The sequence below is a fragment of the Vicugna pacos genome, chromosome 14 (assembly GCF_048564905.1).
Source record: "Vicugna pacos chromosome 14, VicPac4, whole genome shotgun sequence".
Lineage (NCBI taxonomy): Eukaryota > Metazoa > Chordata > Mammalia > Artiodactyla > Camelidae > Vicugna > Vicugna pacos.
In genome coordinates, this window is record NC_133000.1 from 73,247,946 (window position 1) to 73,265,572 (window position 17,627).

Sequence of the window (17,627 nt, forward strand, 5' to 3'; positions counted from 1 at the left end):
AAGCGTCCCCAGCCCCGAGTGACCACTAGCAAGCAGCCATCCTGTGCCGGCCCCATGGCCAGCTTTCCTGCTCAGGGAAGTGGTCGGGGAGGGACAGCTCGAGGGTCGGGAAGCAGCTGTTGGCCTGACACCTACAGACATGGGGCCCACTCCAAACTGCTGTCCTCACGCCTCGGTCGGGATGTGCCAAGGGCGACAGTGACACTGAGACTTGGGAGGCAGCCCACACAGCCCACCGGCTCTCTGTGGTGCTTGCCCTGGAACCTGGCCCCGTCCCGCTGGAGAAGAACCCAGAACCTGCCTGCCACCCTGCTGAGCGCTGGGTCAGCGCCCAGGGACACCGCACCTTCAGGGTGGGTCACGCAGCCCCGGGAGAGCCCCGCAAATGACCCACGTGAAGCAGAAGCCGTGAGCGAACTGCAGACTCTGAGCAAGCCCGGTCAGGGCCCCTGCTTCACACCAAGTTCTGGGGTGGCTTGTCTGGCGGCCGGAGCACGAGATGCGAGATGCACAGACAGACCCAGCGTCCTGGGCTGTGTCCGGGTCCCGGGAGAGGGAGTCCACTTCCCAGGGCAGCTCCTCTTTGCACAAAGGGGACAAGCAGCCTTCAGGCTCCTACTTTTGCAAAGATGAGCTACAACAAACTTTTCTTCTTTAATAAGTTTTGCATAAACAGAGGAAATGTGCATACTCCGAAGAAATGGCTAAAGTACCTGGAAAACTTAAATCAAATCGAGTTCAGCTTATAAAAAGAAACAATAAGTTAAACAAACACTTTGGTCACACAAAACGTTCAAATTTAACATTTATAAAAATAGCTGTATCCCAGAAGATACAATAAGGAGCACGCCATCTGTATAAATTCAGAACGCCCCTTTCATAGGAAGAGCCACAAAGATGCCTTAGGAACACTCAGGGCAGGAAACTGCAGCCGCCCTGCAGACAGAGCGCCCCACGCAGGGACTCTGCCCACACTCCGGAGCCAGCAGACGTGCCTGCGTTCCCTGAAAGCCGGATCCCAGGTCCCCGAGAAGCGGGCGTGCGTCCTGCGACGACGGAGACGTCAAGGTCTCTGCGTGCTGGCAAACTCGGTCTCAGCACCCGGGGAGAAGCCGGCGACTCCGGCTGGTTCCCGGCACGCTGCCTTCCCGCCCCTGGGGCCGCCGCACGTCAGCACACTGTTGACAGCGGAGGAAAGGGGTTCTGCTTGCTGACAACCAGCTTCTGGTGCTGATGTGATATGTAGCCTTTGATGTGGCCCTGCAGGAGGGAGGGAGGGCGCTGCACTGAGCCAGAGTCACATCACGGGTGTCGGGGCGGCACTGAGCCGTTCCTCCCCGATCCTCCCCAATCCCACTCACTAAGAGGACAATGAATAAACGCGGATACGGTGGGGAACGTGGAAATGCATACTGTGCGCACCCACCCACGCTCCCGTAAAGCCCCCTGACTGTCGAGGTATTTTCTGGCCCTGATCACAACTGAGGCGACTGCACCAGGGCTTCAGAGTCCGGGCCCGCCCGCGGAGGTGCGGCCCACGCACCATGTAGATGAGGTTGGCCAGGATGCACTGCACCTCGTCGATGTCCACATCCTCCACCTGCATGAACTTCAAGGCCACCAGGAAGGCGTCCAGAGACAACTGGTGTGTTCTGAGTAACAGGCACCTAGAAGAGGGAGACAGGCCACGCCGGCCACTCCAGACCCACAATTGAAGGCCACGCGCTGGCGCGCAGCAGGAAGAAACGCCTGCTAGGCCCGCTCCCCAGGAATGAAGAACCCCTCCGCCTGTTAAGTGCTCAGACAGTCAGCGCCTCCGCGTGCAATTTTGACTTTTCAGGTCAACAAAGTCACTAGCACAAATCTGCTTTTTAACATTTAGTGAAGAGCTCACTGAGTCTGGGTGCGCGCACTCAGGTTTAATGTCCCTGAATCGGGAAGCAACTTCGCGGGCTGGTGTCCTGCGGACCTGGCAGACGATGGTCCTTCCTGATGGGACATATTCCCCACAGCCATAAACAGCCTGACCGTGAGGCTGAGCTGCTGAAATCCTGCCAGGACCAGGCCTCGGAGAGGAGTCCACCTCCAGTCACGCGGGAGAGGGCCAGGCAGAGCTCAGCTGTCTGACAGCAGGAGGGCAGAGGCCCGGCCGGTCAGTGCCCACGCCCTGATGAACCGTGAAACCTGGGTGCCGAGGGCTGGTGCTCTAACCGCCTGTCCTGAGCTCTGTCCTCACGGCCCTGGTGACCAAGCCAGCGCCCAGAGGCAGCAGCCTGGGGGACGGACTTCACTCCACAGAACTGAGGGGGGCAGAATGGGGACCCCCCCCGCCTCTGAAGACACGGCATCATGTTCATAACCTCATGACTCTCCTGCGTGAGCCATTCTAAGAGTTTAAACTTATTAAAAAGAAAACACTTTGCTTACACTTTCTTAAAGAGGTTCCTGTAGGTGATAATCTTCAGCTTTTCAAGGATGAGGAAGATGCCGCAGCGAATGAAGAAGGTCTCGTGCTTGGCCAGAGCCTCGTTCAGGAGGAGCAGGTTGCCTTCGCTGGGGGATCACAGGCAAGGTCACGGCAAAGCGCGACCAGGCCCCTCAACACACGACGCGTTTCCTGGCTTCGTAGTTTAAAAGGTCCCAAACAGAGAGGAAAAGACACCCTACCTCACAGCTTTGGTCACTTCAGCAAACTGCATGAGGTGATACTTTTTCAAAAGCTCAATGGTTGGCATGTGACCCTGAGACAAAGGAATTTTTCAGAATAAGAACCTTTTCATTTTCAATGGAATTGTCTTTGATTAAAGTCCTACCAAGGAAGTACGTTTTAAAACCTTGCAACCTGTGTCTCAGCACGAGTTTGTGAGCAGCAGAACCCGAACTGACCCCCAGCAGGCCGGAGATGAGAGGGCTGCCCCGGGGCGGAACCCGGCCGCAGGGTCTGTCGTCGGCCAGCTCCTCTGTCAGAGGAGGGGCGGGTGACAACCCAAGGTTTAGGAATACAGAGGCGTCCTCGAGAAGGGCCAGCTGAGGAATGTGAAACGGGCGGCTCCTATGACGGTCAGAGTGGTCAGCGTGGGGAGGGGGTGCCACACCGTCTCTTCCCACCATGAGCCATCTGGACCAGCTAAGTTTTAACCCTGTGTGTGTTGCTTTGATAATTTTTAAAGATTTTTAAATGGGAGGAAAGGAAGGGCTATCACTTTGAGGATGTTTTAGTCAATTAACTTCCTGGTCACTTGTCTTTTCTTTACATGGATCAAAAATGACTTTTGGTGACAAAGTAAGACACAGACAAGCTGGAATGCCCTTTTTCTTTCTTGGTTAATCTATTCCTATTAATTTAGACATTTAGGGGAACAGGGATCACGTGCACTTATTTGTCGCACACACGTGCGACAATTTCAAGAGAAAGGGAACGCAGAGCCTTTCTGGAAGGATCGGAGGTGTCGGTCAGGGACAGGGGGCCCAGGCCACCACAGGGCTATTCCTCCTGGGTTTCCAGTGTGCCCGCAGGCGACTCAGCCCGTGGCCGACCACACACTACTGTGAAGTCCATCGACCTCCTCAGAGCCGAGCAGAGGCACTTACCAACAGCATCTTCACGGGGAGCAGGTATATCAGGACCATCCGCTTGTTCTTCTGGCTCAAACGGTGGCAGTGCTCGAAGGCAAAGGACAGGTACTCCTCGGCTGCAGAGATGCCGCGGCCCGGCAGTCAGCCAGCCCTGCCCCGCCTGCGCCTCGTGCCGCCCCCCGCCGCCCCGAGAAAGGCCCCAGAGGTCTCAGAAACCATGACTGTCCACCACTGACGCCAACACATCACTTCCTGCTGTGCTGGGTATTCAAGAACACCACCCCAGGGATATTCAGGGGAAACACAGCAATATCTTCAGGGACTTCAGCTGACACACAGGTGACCCTTGAACAGCGCGTCAGGTCCGCTGATACACAGACTTTTTCAGCAGTAAAAACCAAATCCTGCAGGCCCGTGGCTGGCTGAACCCACGCATGGCGAGGAACCACGGATGCAGAGGGGATTAACCTCGCTGTTGTTCAAGGGTCAACTGTAATTTAAAGCTTCTATTCTCATGCTTGATACATCAAGGGAAAGAAAAAAGATGGGGGATAACCAAGGAAGCCCTTCTTCGGGAGCTGCAGTGCTATTGCAAATGCTGTGAAAGAGAATGAGAAGCTGGTCTGCAGAACCTTGTACAACAAGGACCACGACTCCCACGGAGGCCATGCTTTGCCCTCAGAGGCCCGCGGCCTCCAACGCACGGAGAGAAAAGCACTCCTGTGCCTCCTGTGGCCTGACGTCATGCTGCTCCGTGCACACAAACTGCTGGAAAGCGAGTGTGAAGTCTGGTCCGAGGGCGACAGAAGGAATCGTAAGCCTCCTGCCAGCCACTCCAAAAGTTCAACAAGGAAAAAAAAATGGCTTCCTGTTCTTGAGAAAGCTAGCGACACAGACCACAGAAGATGACTTCAGGAAAGCACACCCCCCCACGCCCGGTGCCCACGGGCCCCCCAGTGGCCAAGGGGACATGGATGACAGGCTCTGCACAGAGGGTGCAGCTCAGTTGCCACCCACAGAGAGGGACAGGGTGGGCACCGTCTCTCGGACCAGTGTGCGGAGAGAAACTTCCAACGGGCCTTCCCTTTATGCAACCAACTTTGGTGTCAAAAATTAAAAAAGAAACCCAGCGTGGCTGTGGATGGTGCCTGAACTCCACCTGCAGCAAGAACTGTGCTTTCCGAGGCTGCCCCTTGGGTCGCTCAGAGGCAAGATCCTTACAAGCCGACAAAGAGCGAGGACACACCTTGCTTAAAGTCGCTGTCGAACATGGCCTTCCGGCCGACGTAGTACCTGTAGGTCACCCTCTGGGCGGTGCTGTAGCCATCCTTCAGGTTCGAGCTGTCGATGGCCCGGATCAGGGGCTTGCACAAGTGGAGCTTGTTGATCTGCAGGGACAGCCCGTTCTGAGCGTTGTCTTGACAGCCAGCTTCTGGCTCCTACGTACATGCCTCCTCGGAGTGGGACTTACATCCTCAGGACTGACTACTTCACAATAAAATGAAGGACACGGCCACTCGGGCTGGACCATACCCACTCCGGAAGGCCCACCGCGGGGCTGGGTCCTAGCGCCCCTTGCCTGACTTCCTCCCCCGAGGGGCCAGACGGACCAGGGCCTGCAGCTCCCCCCTCGGGGTCAGGCTCCGGAGCAGAAACCCAGTCCCGCTACGCCCGCGCCTGGTTTCCTGGGAGCTGGGCACCTGCCTCCCACGGGGGGGTTTAACAAGAGGACGCATGCACAGCACTGGCAGCAGTCCCCGCACCGCGCGGATGTTCAGGGTCTTGCACGTGGCAAGGTGCTGTCCAGTCCCCAGCAATGCTGGGGGCCACTGATAATGAACAGAAACGGGATCTGCAAGACGGGCAGAAAGAAAACCTAAGACACACAAAGTAGTCAAACAGAAGGTACCTTGAAATAAATCTTGAATAACTGATTCACCAGAAACAGCATCCCCCACTTCTTTGAATCCTCTATGCCAGCACGACTACAAGAAAATAATTTTTTTAAGTTACACAGAAAATGAAAATTTTATTTATAAATCACAAAATAAACTTCCTAAACAAATTAACATCTTGAGATAAAATCCCACAGGTCAGGTCATACTCATGAAATAAAATAACATTATGAAAGATGTCTCCTCTAATGGGTAAACTTGAAGAGACCAGACCAGGAGCTCTAACACCAGCTACGTGTCTGGGTGCTACATCCCCCACCGCAGCAGATGAAAGCTGCTTAGTTTGCAAGAACATTACGTAAAAGCTAACTGTCACAAAGCATGTGTGAGAAATGGAAGAACTATTTTTCTCTAATCATTGCAAGACTACTGAAACACAGCACAAAGTGGATGAATATCGGACATACAGGACCCAGAGCACACACAGTGTGGGTCCAGGTGTGTGAAGTCACCAAACAGGCAGAGCTGCTGGGAAGGGGACCGTCCAGAGGCGGGATGAGGGACACCTCTAGGCAGCAATGTCCTACAGCTCTACAGGGGTTCACTGGACATCCATTTGCCCTCAAAACACAAGAGAGAAACTGACATGTTTAGGAAAGAGTTCACTGATGACCATAATTAATTTTGAAATGCATCTGAAACAAAAAAAAAGAGGAAAGAAAAGCAGACAGATGTGCACAGCAGGGAGGACACGCGGACAGCCGCAAAGCCCTGTGGCGAAACGCTAACGCCCGAGTGGTGAGTGTGCAGGTATTTGTGTGAAGTCGCTTCAGCTTTGCTGGGTGTTTGAAAATTTTCAGGATAACACGTTGGAGGTAATTCAGGGCCGAACCCGCCCAAGTTGGCTGCGAGCAGACCTTCTCTGGGGCGCCTGGACCCTGGGTGGCAGTGTAGCGAGAGGGCTGAGGCGGCTCCTGGAATCACTAAGTCCGGAGCATGAAGTCAAAGCACTTGAGATAAGAGGCCCAGAAAGGAAGTGAGCTGACCGTCCTTGTACAAGTGCCTCCTAAGACCAACGTGGGCCTGGACAGAGGCGCTCAAGGGCAGTCAGAATACAGAGGTCAGCTTCGTGGCTGACGGCCGGCCCCGCTGTGCATCGGAGACGGGCAGTACCACCTCTGCACCAGCCTCAGAGCGCGGCATGGCAGGCAAGTCGGTGAGGAAGGGGACGGCCACAGAGCACTGTACCCGTGGTCCCGCCCCCACCAGTCTGGCACCGGGACAGTGACCTCTTCTGCAGACCCGAGAAGGGAGGTCAGCTGCGTGGGCCCTGCTCTGTCTGGAGGGAGGGGCCGCCGGGCTGCTCTGCAAAGTGGTGGGGCCACGGCCCCGCCAGCAGCAGCCCCGCCCCCGCCCGCACTTGGACCCCAGCCATCTCGGGGGCGCAGCATGCCTCACGGTGGCCTGGACCCGTGCTCCCTGGGTGATCAGTGGTGTTCAGCGTCTCTTCCTGTGCTTGCCAGCTGCTCTTGTGCCTTCTTGGCAGAAACGTCCAGCCTAATCCTCTGCCCACTTTAAACCAGGTCTTGTAGCTTTGTCTTGCTGAGCTGTAACAGCCTTCATATATGCTGGGTGCTGGACCCTTACTACTATTTGTGATTTTTTTCCCCATTCCATGGGCGTTTTTTCCACTTTTTTGACAGTGTCCTTTGAAGCAACAAAATTTAAATTCTGATGAAGCCCAATTAACTTATCTATTTCTTGTTAGGTCATTCGTGACTTTGGTGTCACCTCCAAGAAAAGCACTGTCAGACCCAGGGTCAAGCTGATCACGCTGTGCGGGAGCACACCCTCGGGAAGGGCCCTGCATACCTGCGGCTGTTGACTGAGCTCTGGCGGCGTGAGGGCCGCTCTGTGAGAGCAACCTGCATGCCCTCACGGACGCAGCAACCTAGCGATCGCCATCCAGATACGGACTTTCTCTAAGGGCAGTGAACACCAGCACCATCTGCTGGGAGGGATCATGAAAGGAGGCTTTGGTGGGGAGACACGCTGGAGGGGCGGCCAGCTCTGGGAGGGGCAGTGCCAGGTTCGCTGACAACGGTGTGAAGTCCAGTGCTGGTGGGACCGTTGAGGTGGGGACAGAGTGATGAGAAGCGAGAAGCTGGAACGCTTTCTGGGAACAGTAGATTTTGTTTATTTGGATATGGAAAGCTTTGCTTTCTCTTTGCTTTGCAATTTCTAAAACTCCCAATTAACTAGGCATGATTTTATGATGGGTGAAGAGACAGCATTTCGAGAGAAAAACAAACTCCAAAGTAGAATCAGATGGAGGGTCTAGAACTAAAAAAATGAGTAACGGCAGAAATAAATAGTGGTGGACGAGGTCAGTCAGCCTGAAAACAGGTCAGTACAAATGACCCCAGGGAAGAACTGAAAAGTACACAGAGGCCCCAGGCTCTGTGGAGTAACATCATGAGTCCAACATACACACACCTGGAGTCAGACTCGAGGAGAAGAGAACGAAGGGGGCCCAACAGTAGATAAAGAATGAATATAAAAGCTAAAAGATTTATAACCTAACATCAGGCATCAAGTTACAGATCCAAGAAGCTGAATGAACCCCAAACGGGAAATACAAAGACAGGCAGGCACGTCTGCCAAGTGACTGAGCCGAGGGAAGACTCGGCGGCAGAGGAAGCGCCAGCAGCTCCCAGGAAGCAGGTGAGTGAGAGCTGGCTTCCCGTCCAAACAGGCAGCCCGGTGGGATGACGTCCTAAAGTGCTAAAAACGGCCAATCTAGAATTCTCCACCTAGCAGAAAGGTCCTTCCAAGATGCAGGCAAGAGAAGGACGGTTCAGCCAGATGCAAGTGTCCAGAAGCCACCCAGGGAGCAGGCCTACAGGGCGAAGCCTTCTGCAGGGGGCGGGGCTGAGGGAGCGTGGCTAGGCGAGAAAGACATTCTTCCCTCTGACTAGCTCATGCAACAAGGGACTCTTTAAAGCGGCCGGGGCCCTGGGGGCGCGGGGGCCAAGGTGGGACGAAGGGGGTGGGGTGGTGTGGAGCTGGGAGGGTCGAACTCACGTGTCGCTGGCGCAGACGCGGAAGCAGCTCATCAGCAGCTCGGCCGCTTTCTCCAGCATGTCCCCCACCTTGCTTCTCCCCTTCTTCACCAACTGCTGGTCTGCCTGATAGAAAATAACACACTCGTTTAAAAATTTTCTCTAGATTCCTTAGTTAAAAAGAAAGTCACACACAAAAAAAGAAAAAAAGACAGTCACAGCACACTTAAGAGCAAAGACAGCACAACGGAGAAGCGCCCAGGATATCTGGGCGAGGTTGCCGGCTCAGAGCCGCAAACCCAGGAGCCCAGAGCGCAGGCCTCCTCCTCCGCAAACCAGCTGACCCAGGCTCACCCGTCCACTGGCCTCTGCGGCCTGTGATGCCTGTGACCATGTGCTGCGGGAAAGCCTTTCCTTATTTGGTCATGAACCCCCATCTCCCACGCACAGCCATCAGAACCTTTGATGCGCCCATTTCCAGCAGGTTCCAGTCACCACCAAGGCTGACAGTCCCCCATTTTCAGGACCTCCCAGTTAAAGAAGGACCTGCTTCTCTGGCTCACGTCCCCCTCACCCTCAACATGACTGGGCTCTCAGCCGGTGTCTGTGAAGCCTGGGGGCCCGCAGGACACCTGCACGTGAGCCACACAATCAGAACCACGTTCCTGGCAACGTGAAGCCGTTCTCTCTTTCCTGTATCGAGTTTGTGCTGATGGTGGGGAGACAACTGCCAGTGAGGCTTCTAGGGGCTTCCCAGCGCCCAGAACAGAGCTCGCAGCCACGGCGACCTTAACACCACACCTGCATCCTCCAGCCAGCCAGCCGACGAAGCTGACTTCACTTTAAAGTGTCCTTGACGACGCACTGCAGAGTAACGTCATTCAGTCTTGGTCCTCGATGCTGCATTTTCAGCAGCTTCGTGACGGAGCAGGAGGCATGCACACAGCACGTCTGTCCCAAGGAAAAGCACCAGGCCACTGCGGGGCTGCAAGCTGGCCCGGGGAACGGAGTGCCACAGGGCCTGGTGAACCGGCGCCACCTCGGGATGGTGAGCGAAACAAGCCTGTCACTCCAAGCAAAGTGACAACACCTGCGCTTTCAAGAAAAACTTAGAATACTGGAAAACTTGTATCGACCACCAAGAGCCTGGCAGCTTTCCACTGCTTCACGGCTGTCCTGACGAGGTCGCTGGAGGTGTTAACAAATGTAGAGTTTTCTAGTTTTCGTTTTTTTTGCATAATGAAACATGTCAACATTTGGAACAGCTGCATAACTCAGTGCGCAGAAACTTCCCTTGCTGTAGGGAGGGCCTGCAGTGGAACGCTCCACGCGGTCTGTCCTGCCAGCTGCCTCCTCTGCCCACCCTCCTGGGTTGCACCATCTCTGTCTGTCAGGGGTCCTGGGCTTCAGGCTTCTCCAGGGTGCAGTCCACGACACATAGGAGGCAAGAAGGAAACGCAGGGAACTCGCCTCCCAGAGCCACGCTAGCCTCAAAACTCCCAGCAGGAGGGACGGGAGCATGTTTGCTCTGTCTCGTCCAGAATCGGAGGTCATCAATAGTTTTCAAAACCGTAAAGGGCGTCAGGACCCAAGCACTGAGAACCGCTGCTCCCAAGCTGGCTTCTGCCGACCCTCGCAGGGAAGCTACCCCATAAAGTTCCGAATCTTCGCCCCTCACACCAGAGAAGCCCTGAGCCACCCGAATCCGCATCAGGGTGGAACCCTGTAGGACAGGGACAGTACATTCTCACAGCAGATCAGACCCAGGCTCACTCGCCTGCTGTCAGGCCGTTCCCCCATGCTCTCCACACCGGACACACCCCAACCCCACTAGCCCCTCTGAACTCTTGGAAAGGATGGCTTAAGAGGGAGCAGAAGACAGAGACGCTGAACTTACATTATTGGCAAACACCCGGAGGTCAAGCGCCACGGCGTACATGACCGGCAGGGCCCTGCAGCAGAGAAGCACGTCTGAGGTCAGGGTCCGGTTCCCCCGGGGCAATGCCCACAACGCCCCCTGCCCCCCTCGCTGGCTGCTGCTGTCTCCCTCAGCCCCTCGGGGCAGGCTGCAGTGCCAGGAGTTCCACACCCACTGCCCCCGACCCCCTAAATCCGGGGGCTTCAGCCCCCACGGCACCTCCTCACACTGTGCCAAGGCTCCCTTCCCACCCCGGCTCCCACCCCCATCTAAACAGCTCCTCCAGAACAAGATGTGGCTCACAATGACTTCCTAATAGGACCTGATGTACAGACCAGCCAAAATGCCATAAATGACTTTTTACTCCAACTGGCAGTGCTGGTTTTTTGTGTAAGGTAAATCTTCACTTAAAAGGGTTGCTTCTGTTTAAAGTAAAAGGTATTTGCAAGCCTTCAGTTACTTTAGTATAAACAAACTTCCAGTATTTACCTAGGTTGTTAATAAATCATAAAGCGGTTTATCAATGAATTAAAAATAACCCAATTACTATATATTCTAGTGCCCAAGTGAACTGTAGTTGATCTACATCTTTTATCCAAGTTTAAAAACAAAAGAAAGTTCAAAATTGACAATTAAAGGGAAAAATAATATCTAATTAACATGTTGGGGTATGGAAGGGCTAAAATAAAAACAATACTTCGTATTTACAGACGCACACTGCAAACCACCTGACAGAACTGCCATTCAAACCCACACTGCGAGCCCACCCCGTGTTGACGCTGTCATGTCAACACGTGACATTGAATACTGGCAGAGGAAACACAACGTGTGCTTACTTAGAGTAAATTTTTTAAAAGCTTCTCATAAAAAAAAAAGAAAAGCCATTTGCCAACTTCCAGCTGTCTCTGTCCGTACTTACCAGTTCTCTTCTTTGTGGGCCTGAAAGGCCCGTAGGAATGATGTAAAATATTAAGGAAGGTCTGACTGACAAAACTGAAGTAATGCTACCAGTGACGGAGTAAAAAGCAAGAAGGTTCTCAGCTGTAATGGGAGCAGCTCGCCATTCAGAAGATGATGGAGCCTGGCAGTCAGTTCCTGAAGGAGAAGAGCCCAGGAGCCCACGGTCCAGACACCCGAGCACTGTGCGCTGTGAGCACAGTCCGTGCACTTACTTCATGCGCACTCTGTCCGGAGCAAGAAAAGACTACTGTTCTAAGTCGGCAACTTCGCACATTTTACCCAGTGTCTCTGGGCCCGGGTGATCACAAGTTACATGCAATGTGCTTCAGGACCTGGACTGTAAAGTTTATTTCATCAATTACAGAGTTCTTGAATTCAAAGGAGACTTAGCTGGTTAGTAATCAATTCTCTTCTGTGTATTAATTAAGCAAGACGGTTAAAAAATAAGCAACTAAAGCCTGGAGATACGTGTAAACGTGAGAACATGCACCGACTAGGGCCTGAGCCTTGAGACAGCGCTTACATGGCTGAAGTCAGAAAATGGCCTGGTCCCAGCGCCAGCACCACGACTAAATGATGCGTGTTGTGTCTACTCTTCCATCTACACCTGAACCAGGGGTCCTCGTATTTCTCCAAGGGGACCAGCCCATCCCTGTAACTATACCAAATGCTTTAAAGGCAACAAATATTATTCTTCACAATAGAATTAAACAAAATCCTTAACCATAATCAGTGTTCCTCCCTACTGTATGTCACTGGACGGTCTTAAGATCCATGCTAAATTTAAGTACCTGAGTGAAACAGATTAAGTTTTTCTTTCAAAGGTTTTGCTCCTTTCTAATTAAAGGTATGGCTGAAAGGGGCCCCATGCTTCAAGCACCCAGCTGCATCCGTGACACACTGAACAGTAGTGCAGCTGACAAAGGATATTGGACGATTACGGTCTGGCATTTGTACGCCTCGATGAAGTCGTGGTTGCTCACTGCGTATGTGCACCTGCAAAGGCAACGTGGAGCCTGAGGACTGATGGGACCACGGGCCTGCCCCCATCACAGCACCTGCTCTCGCCTGAGCCAGGGTCGAAGCTGGAGCTGCTGCTGGGCAGGTCATGAAGACGCCCACAAGTGACCTGGTGCAGGAGGAAACCCCGCAGCGTCCCGAGCCTGTTCCTTCAAGTCCTATGAGAAGCCGAGTTGCAGCAGGTTTCACAGTAACACACTAGTGGCCCCTTTGCAGCATCACGGGGCAGGCTAGGCACTCTAACCAGACATGGCAGAGTCCATCACCAAACCTAGAACCTCATCACACATTGCCCAGACTGAGGAAGTTGCAGTGAGCCCCATGCCACAAGGAACTCAGGGACACCCCGTTTCCAGAGACCTGCCAGGGCTCCCAGGCCCCCACACCTTGCCCCGCAGCCCCGTCTGCTCAGAAACACTGGTGAGATGTGGGCAGGAGGACGATCAGGGGCTACACAATTCAGGACCTGGGGCTTCGCCTGACGGGGCACGAGAGGCGGAGGCGGTAGATGTGACACCTGAGTAAAAAGCACTCCTTCATTTGCTCGGCCCTGTTCTGGTTTCTTTCCCAGAAAGGCAAAGAGGCCAAAAAATAGGCATTTCCATGGACACCCCAGGCGGGCCCTACACCCTACTGAACAGAAGACCACGACCCCGCCAGCAGGACGCACATCACCGTCTATCCATAGCACTACACAGCGGCGCAGCAAGATGTGCGACCACACTCCCACTGTAACTTAAGAACATACATGATCCCGGAAATGAAAACGCTTACTAAGATTTTAAAGTATTTTAAACTTCACAAAATTTTCACAGGTTTTACCAAAATGAAATTACAAACACACTTTTCTACTTTTTCAAAGGAGATTTTTCACTGCTTCAAGCATAAGATGATATTAAATAAAATCCCTAATCAATTCGGCCATTTCCAGATTCCCTCATTCTTCTTCCCACCCGTGGGTTACCTTAAATGAGCTGCAAACATTTCGTCATAAGGGGGTTCCAAGACCTGCTGACACTTCTCTTCTGGGGAGGCCAACTAAACAAGAAAAATGGCAAAAATAAAATGAACAGGGACAGAAAGGGTGCAATGTGTAGAAACGGATTTAGACAAACCTTTATTTCAAAAGAATTTACACCTTAGAGTTTACAGTAACTTCGCACGTTAGCCCTTCTAAGTAAAGGCTCACGACTTCCACACAAGAACCACCAACGTAATAGTGCAGGAGAGGAACAGACTTTGTTCCGTCTTCCGCTGGCCAGGAAATAGTCTAGGCATATTCTTACACAGCTTAATGGTTAACAGCCGGCCAGTGGTTAATGAATGAACTGGAAGCAACACAAATCGTGCGGGAACTCTGCAATTACCAAACCAGAGTGGCAACATTCGTTTCCTTCTCATTCAAACGCTGAACTTCTCTTAGGAAGCAGGCGATGTGGAAACCCCCAGACGCGTTAGGGCCCTGCCACCTACCTGCAGCCGTGGGTTGGCAACGTGAGGATGCTTGAAAGACACCAGCTCTGCGCAGGACGCCCCGTCTCTGGTGTCAATGGCTTCATAGACCTGAGGCATTTGAAGATAAGCACTAAGAGGAAAATAAAGCCCCTGGTCCTCACAGGACCCAGATGACATACCATACTCCTCTAAACTTCACTTTTCCCTACTCTGAAAGGAGTCAGAATAATCAAAAAGCAGCAAGTCAGTGCTCCTCAGCGAGCAATCACTGCATTTCAAGATGAGATCCTCTGGAGGCAAACTAGTGACTTACTATTAAAAACAATGAAAGAGCAGAATAAGCCAGTGGTTTATTATCTGTTTATTAATGAAGGTGAATTATTCTGATTTTACTAAGTCATACTAATAGACATCTGAAAATTCACTTATAAAGCTTATGGAAAAGAAAAGTTTAAAACCCACATATAACCAAAACTCAAAAGGCTTCTGCTCAACCTAAATATAAAAAAAAAAAAGAGGGGAGGGGAATGGCCAAATAACTGTCACAGTCACACAACGGGACAAGTAAGTACAGGAAGAAATGCGGGGTCCAAGTGCCAAGATAATATTCATACACTAAACAGGCCGCACCAGATGATCCCGGCCAGTGGGATGGGAGCTGAGGGGCCGAGGAGATTTTTATTTCATGTATTTCTATACTAGAGGCCTGGATTACAGGAGACATTTTGTAATTAGAAAACCAAATGATATTTTAAAATTTTATTTATCAAAAAGTGACATAAAAATCCTAAGTGCAGGCAGAGCCAAGCACAAAACTGCACATACAGTATAATTTACCCACCATAAAATTAGATATGTAAACATTATGTACACGCAAGACTCTGGCCAGGGATGTCATAAAGAGGACACCCAAACAGCACACACACGAGAAGGTGCTCACACCACTACCCGCCAGCAAAATGCAACGAGAAACCCACACACCCACCAGCACAGTCAACACTGAAAGGCTGACCCATTAAGTGCTGCCAATAATACAAAGGAACAGGAACCCCCAGCCATTGCTAGTGGGAGGCGAGGAGGTACAGCCACTGGGGAACACTGAGCATGCTCCTCTCCTGCCCAGGCATCCCTGGCCGCAAGGAAGCGGCTGCAACCCACAGGGACGGCAGGTGACCCAGTGCCTGGTCTGCTGACACTCAGGGCAGCAGCTGGGAGAGCTCACACCACCTCACCTCAAACAAGTCACAGGATACAGAATCCGCCCCTTGACTATTCCACAAGGATGCACGCGCACTTACATCTGAGCAGCAATCCCACTCCTGAGGATCTACCGTACAAGAATCAAAAGATATTCGCGCAGGGCTGCTGTGGACGTGTTACACGTCATCACGAAACACACGCAATCAGTGTCCCTGTCTCAGGTAAACTGGCCAAGGCTGCCGTGGTTCCCGTTAAGGGTGTGTGAAGGAAACAGAAGGATGGCGACAGACGGGGCAAGTCTTAGAGAGCTGACGGCTCCTCAGCAGACACCAGGGTCACCCAACCCAGGTGCCTGCCCCGTCACTGTTAATGTATCCCGCCCCAGAACAGCAGGGTAAAGGAGGGTTCCTCTGAGAACGCAGGGAACAGGACCGAGAGGTCACTGGAGAAACAGGAGAACGTGGAACTTAGACCAGTCCAGGTTAGTGCACTAGCGTGTGGAGGTCTGAGCACTGGTAAATCACTCAGCAGCAAGTTTCACCCCGGCTCCACTTATCCTGTGCCCAGACTATCCTGAGCATCCACACTGGTCACTGCTCAAGGCAAGGGCAATGCCCTCCCACTCCCCAGAACCAAGTGGAAATAGGTGTGGGCAAGAGAATTGTAAAAGAGATATAAACATATGTAAAAGACGTAAGATATAAATGTGTAAAAGATATGAAGAGTATAAAATTCTAGAGTCTATATTCAAATTGGTTCTCAAATGTCTATGTTCTTGTTCAACTTTAAACTGATACTGAAAACTGTTAACTCTGCAAAGATAAGGCCAAGGTAGACCTATCCTTAAAAAAAGATCTTAGGCCTCAATCAAAAGACTGCAAATGAATATATGTTTGTATGCTTTTAGTTAAAACAAAAGCATGTACGTGGTTTTTCATGATTCCCGTTTAAACCAACTTTCTCAATTATTCGAACTAATACTTCCAACCACTTTGGACTATATTCAGTTGCCAGCAGACACCTCCAACTCAACACGTCCAAACTACATTTATTTTTCCCTCCAAATCTGTTCTGCTCTTCTGCTGCCCAAGCTAGAAACCTGGGAATCGTTCCGGACTCCTCCTCGTCCCCCAACCGCACATTCTCATTCACCAAGTCCTGGCAACGTCTCCTTCACATATTTAAAAAATCCATTCCCCCTTTTCATTATCCTTATTACCACGGTTCCAGTTCTGCGAATTAGCCCAGCTCCGCAGAGAAACCACAAGCTCTGAATCCATGAGTGTCTGTGTTTGCGCTATGCGGCTGCGTTTTCAGGCAGTATGGACAAACCCTGAGAGACACACTTCCCGCCGAGCGCTACACAGAGCAGCTCGCAGCGGGACCACCTGCTCCCTCCCCTCCTACCTCCACCCGTCCGCCCCCCTCCCGTCCCCGCCCCTAAATCAAGCGGGCGGCCTCCGCGGCTCGGGGGCCCCCGGACACGCAGTGCGCCTGCTTCCCGTCTGGCGGTCGAGGGCTCCGGCGCAGCGGCGAACACACTCGCCCGGGCTCCCGCTCCGGACAGCTCCGGCCTGCACGCAAGGAAGCGGGAGGACAGCCCCAGCGTTACCTGCTGCAGGTACTGGTTGATGGTGATGTGCGCCATGGCCGCGTCCGCCACCGCCCCGCCGAGCTGCGCGCCCCGTCGCAGCCGGCGTCACGTCACTTCCGGGCCGCGGTCCGGCCCCGGCCCCGCGCCCCCGGCCCCGCCTTCCGCGCACGTTGGTTCCGGGGGCGGCGTGTACGCCGGAGCGCGAGCCCGGGGCCGGCATGGCGGCGCGCCCGGGCTGAGGAAGGCTAGGGGCTGCGCTGCGATTCCCCGCCCCCCTCACGAGGCCGCCTCGTCCGCACCCCCGGTGCCCGGGGCCACCGGCCCCTCGGCTGTTGCGTGTTCCACACGGACCGCGGCGGGCGCGGACTGCGGCGCCCGCGAGCTCGGGGCCGGGTCGGGCCGCGTCGGGTCGGGTCGGGGTCCGGCGCGCTCCCGAGGCCTGAGGCGCGGGGTCGGGGTCGCGGGCCGGCCGGCGGCGGTTGGGCCGAGGGAGCGGCGCCGAGGGAGCGGAGGGCCGGCGCGGGCGCAGGCCGAGGCGGAGGCCGAGGCCGGGCGGGCGGACGGGCGGGCGGGGCGCCGCGCTCCGGGCCGCGCCATGGCCGACGAGACCCCCAGGAAGGGCAGCTTCTCGGCGCTCGTCGGGCACACCAACGGCCTCACCAAGCCCGCATCCCTCGCCGCGGCCGCCGTCACCTCCAAGCCCGGGGGCGGCGGCGGCTCCAAGAAGCTGGTGATCAAGAACTTCCGAGGTGGGTGCGGGGCCCGCGGGGGTGGGCGCGGGGCCTCTCCGCTCCGCGCGGGGTCGCGACCGCGCTGGTCCGCCGGCCGGCGCGGCCTCCCCTTCGCCGGGGCCGCCGGTCCGGTTGGGGTCAAGCGGGCCGCGTGATTCAGGTGTCTTGGTTCGCGCGGCCGGGCCGGGAAGCTCCCGCGACGTGATTTTGTTGCTT

General features: G+C 53.9%; 2 protein-coding genes across 3 annotated transcripts in view; one reads left to right on the forward strand and one right to left on the reverse strand.

The window, feature by feature from the left end:
- Positions 1-787: 787 nt before the first annotated feature.
- Positions 788-16,854, reverse strand: PCID2 (PCI domain containing 2). 2 transcript variants are annotated; one of them, XM_072976598.1, is made up of 14 exons: positions 16,699-16,854; positions 13,905-13,994; positions 13,396-13,469; positions 12,340-12,407; positions 11,371-11,410; positions 10,431-10,485; positions 8,556-8,659; positions 5,486-5,561; positions 4,823-4,964; positions 3,592-3,692; positions 2,668-2,741; positions 2,428-2,553; positions 1,544-1,667; positions 788-1,260 (listed from the first exon to the last, which is right to left on the reverse strand). In XM_072976598.1, exons 1-14 carry the CDS (start codon positions 16,732-16,734, stop codon positions 1,171-1,173), a joined length of 1,200 nt encoding a protein of 399 aa, XP_072832699.1. In that variant the 5' UTR covers positions 16,735-16,854; the 3' UTR covers positions 788-1,170. The 2 variants fall into 2 exon arrangements, with proteins under 2 accessions (XP_072832699.1, XP_072832700.1); XM_072976599.1 differs by having other exon boundaries at positions 13,905-14,016; positions 16,699-16,784.
- CUL4A (cullin 4A) overlaps positions 16,845-17,627 on the forward strand; it is a 36,039-nt gene continuing 35,256 nt past the window's right edge. Inside the window, exon 1 of the mRNA XM_072976593.1 lies at positions 16,845-17,429. Within this exon, the coding sequence (XP_072832694.1) occupies positions 17,276-17,429 (154 nt within the window). The 5' untranslated portion in view covers positions 16,845-17,275. The remainder of the gene's footprint in view (positions 17,430-17,627) is intronic.

Bases quoted from the DNA above. Each gene is read 5' to 3' on its own strand.
- PCID2 (XM_072976598.1), bottom strand. From the start codon at position 16,734: ATGGCGCACATCACCATCAACCAGTACCTGCAGCAG. The intron at 12,408-13,395 runs GTAACCCACGGG...TTGCCTTTGCAG, and splicing joins ATGTTTGCAGCTCATTTAAG to GTGCACATACGCAGTGAGCA. The intron at 10,486-11,370 runs GTAAGTACGGAC...TCTCTGCTGCAG, and splicing joins GCCCACAAAGAAGAGAACTG to GGCCCTGCCGGTCATGTACG.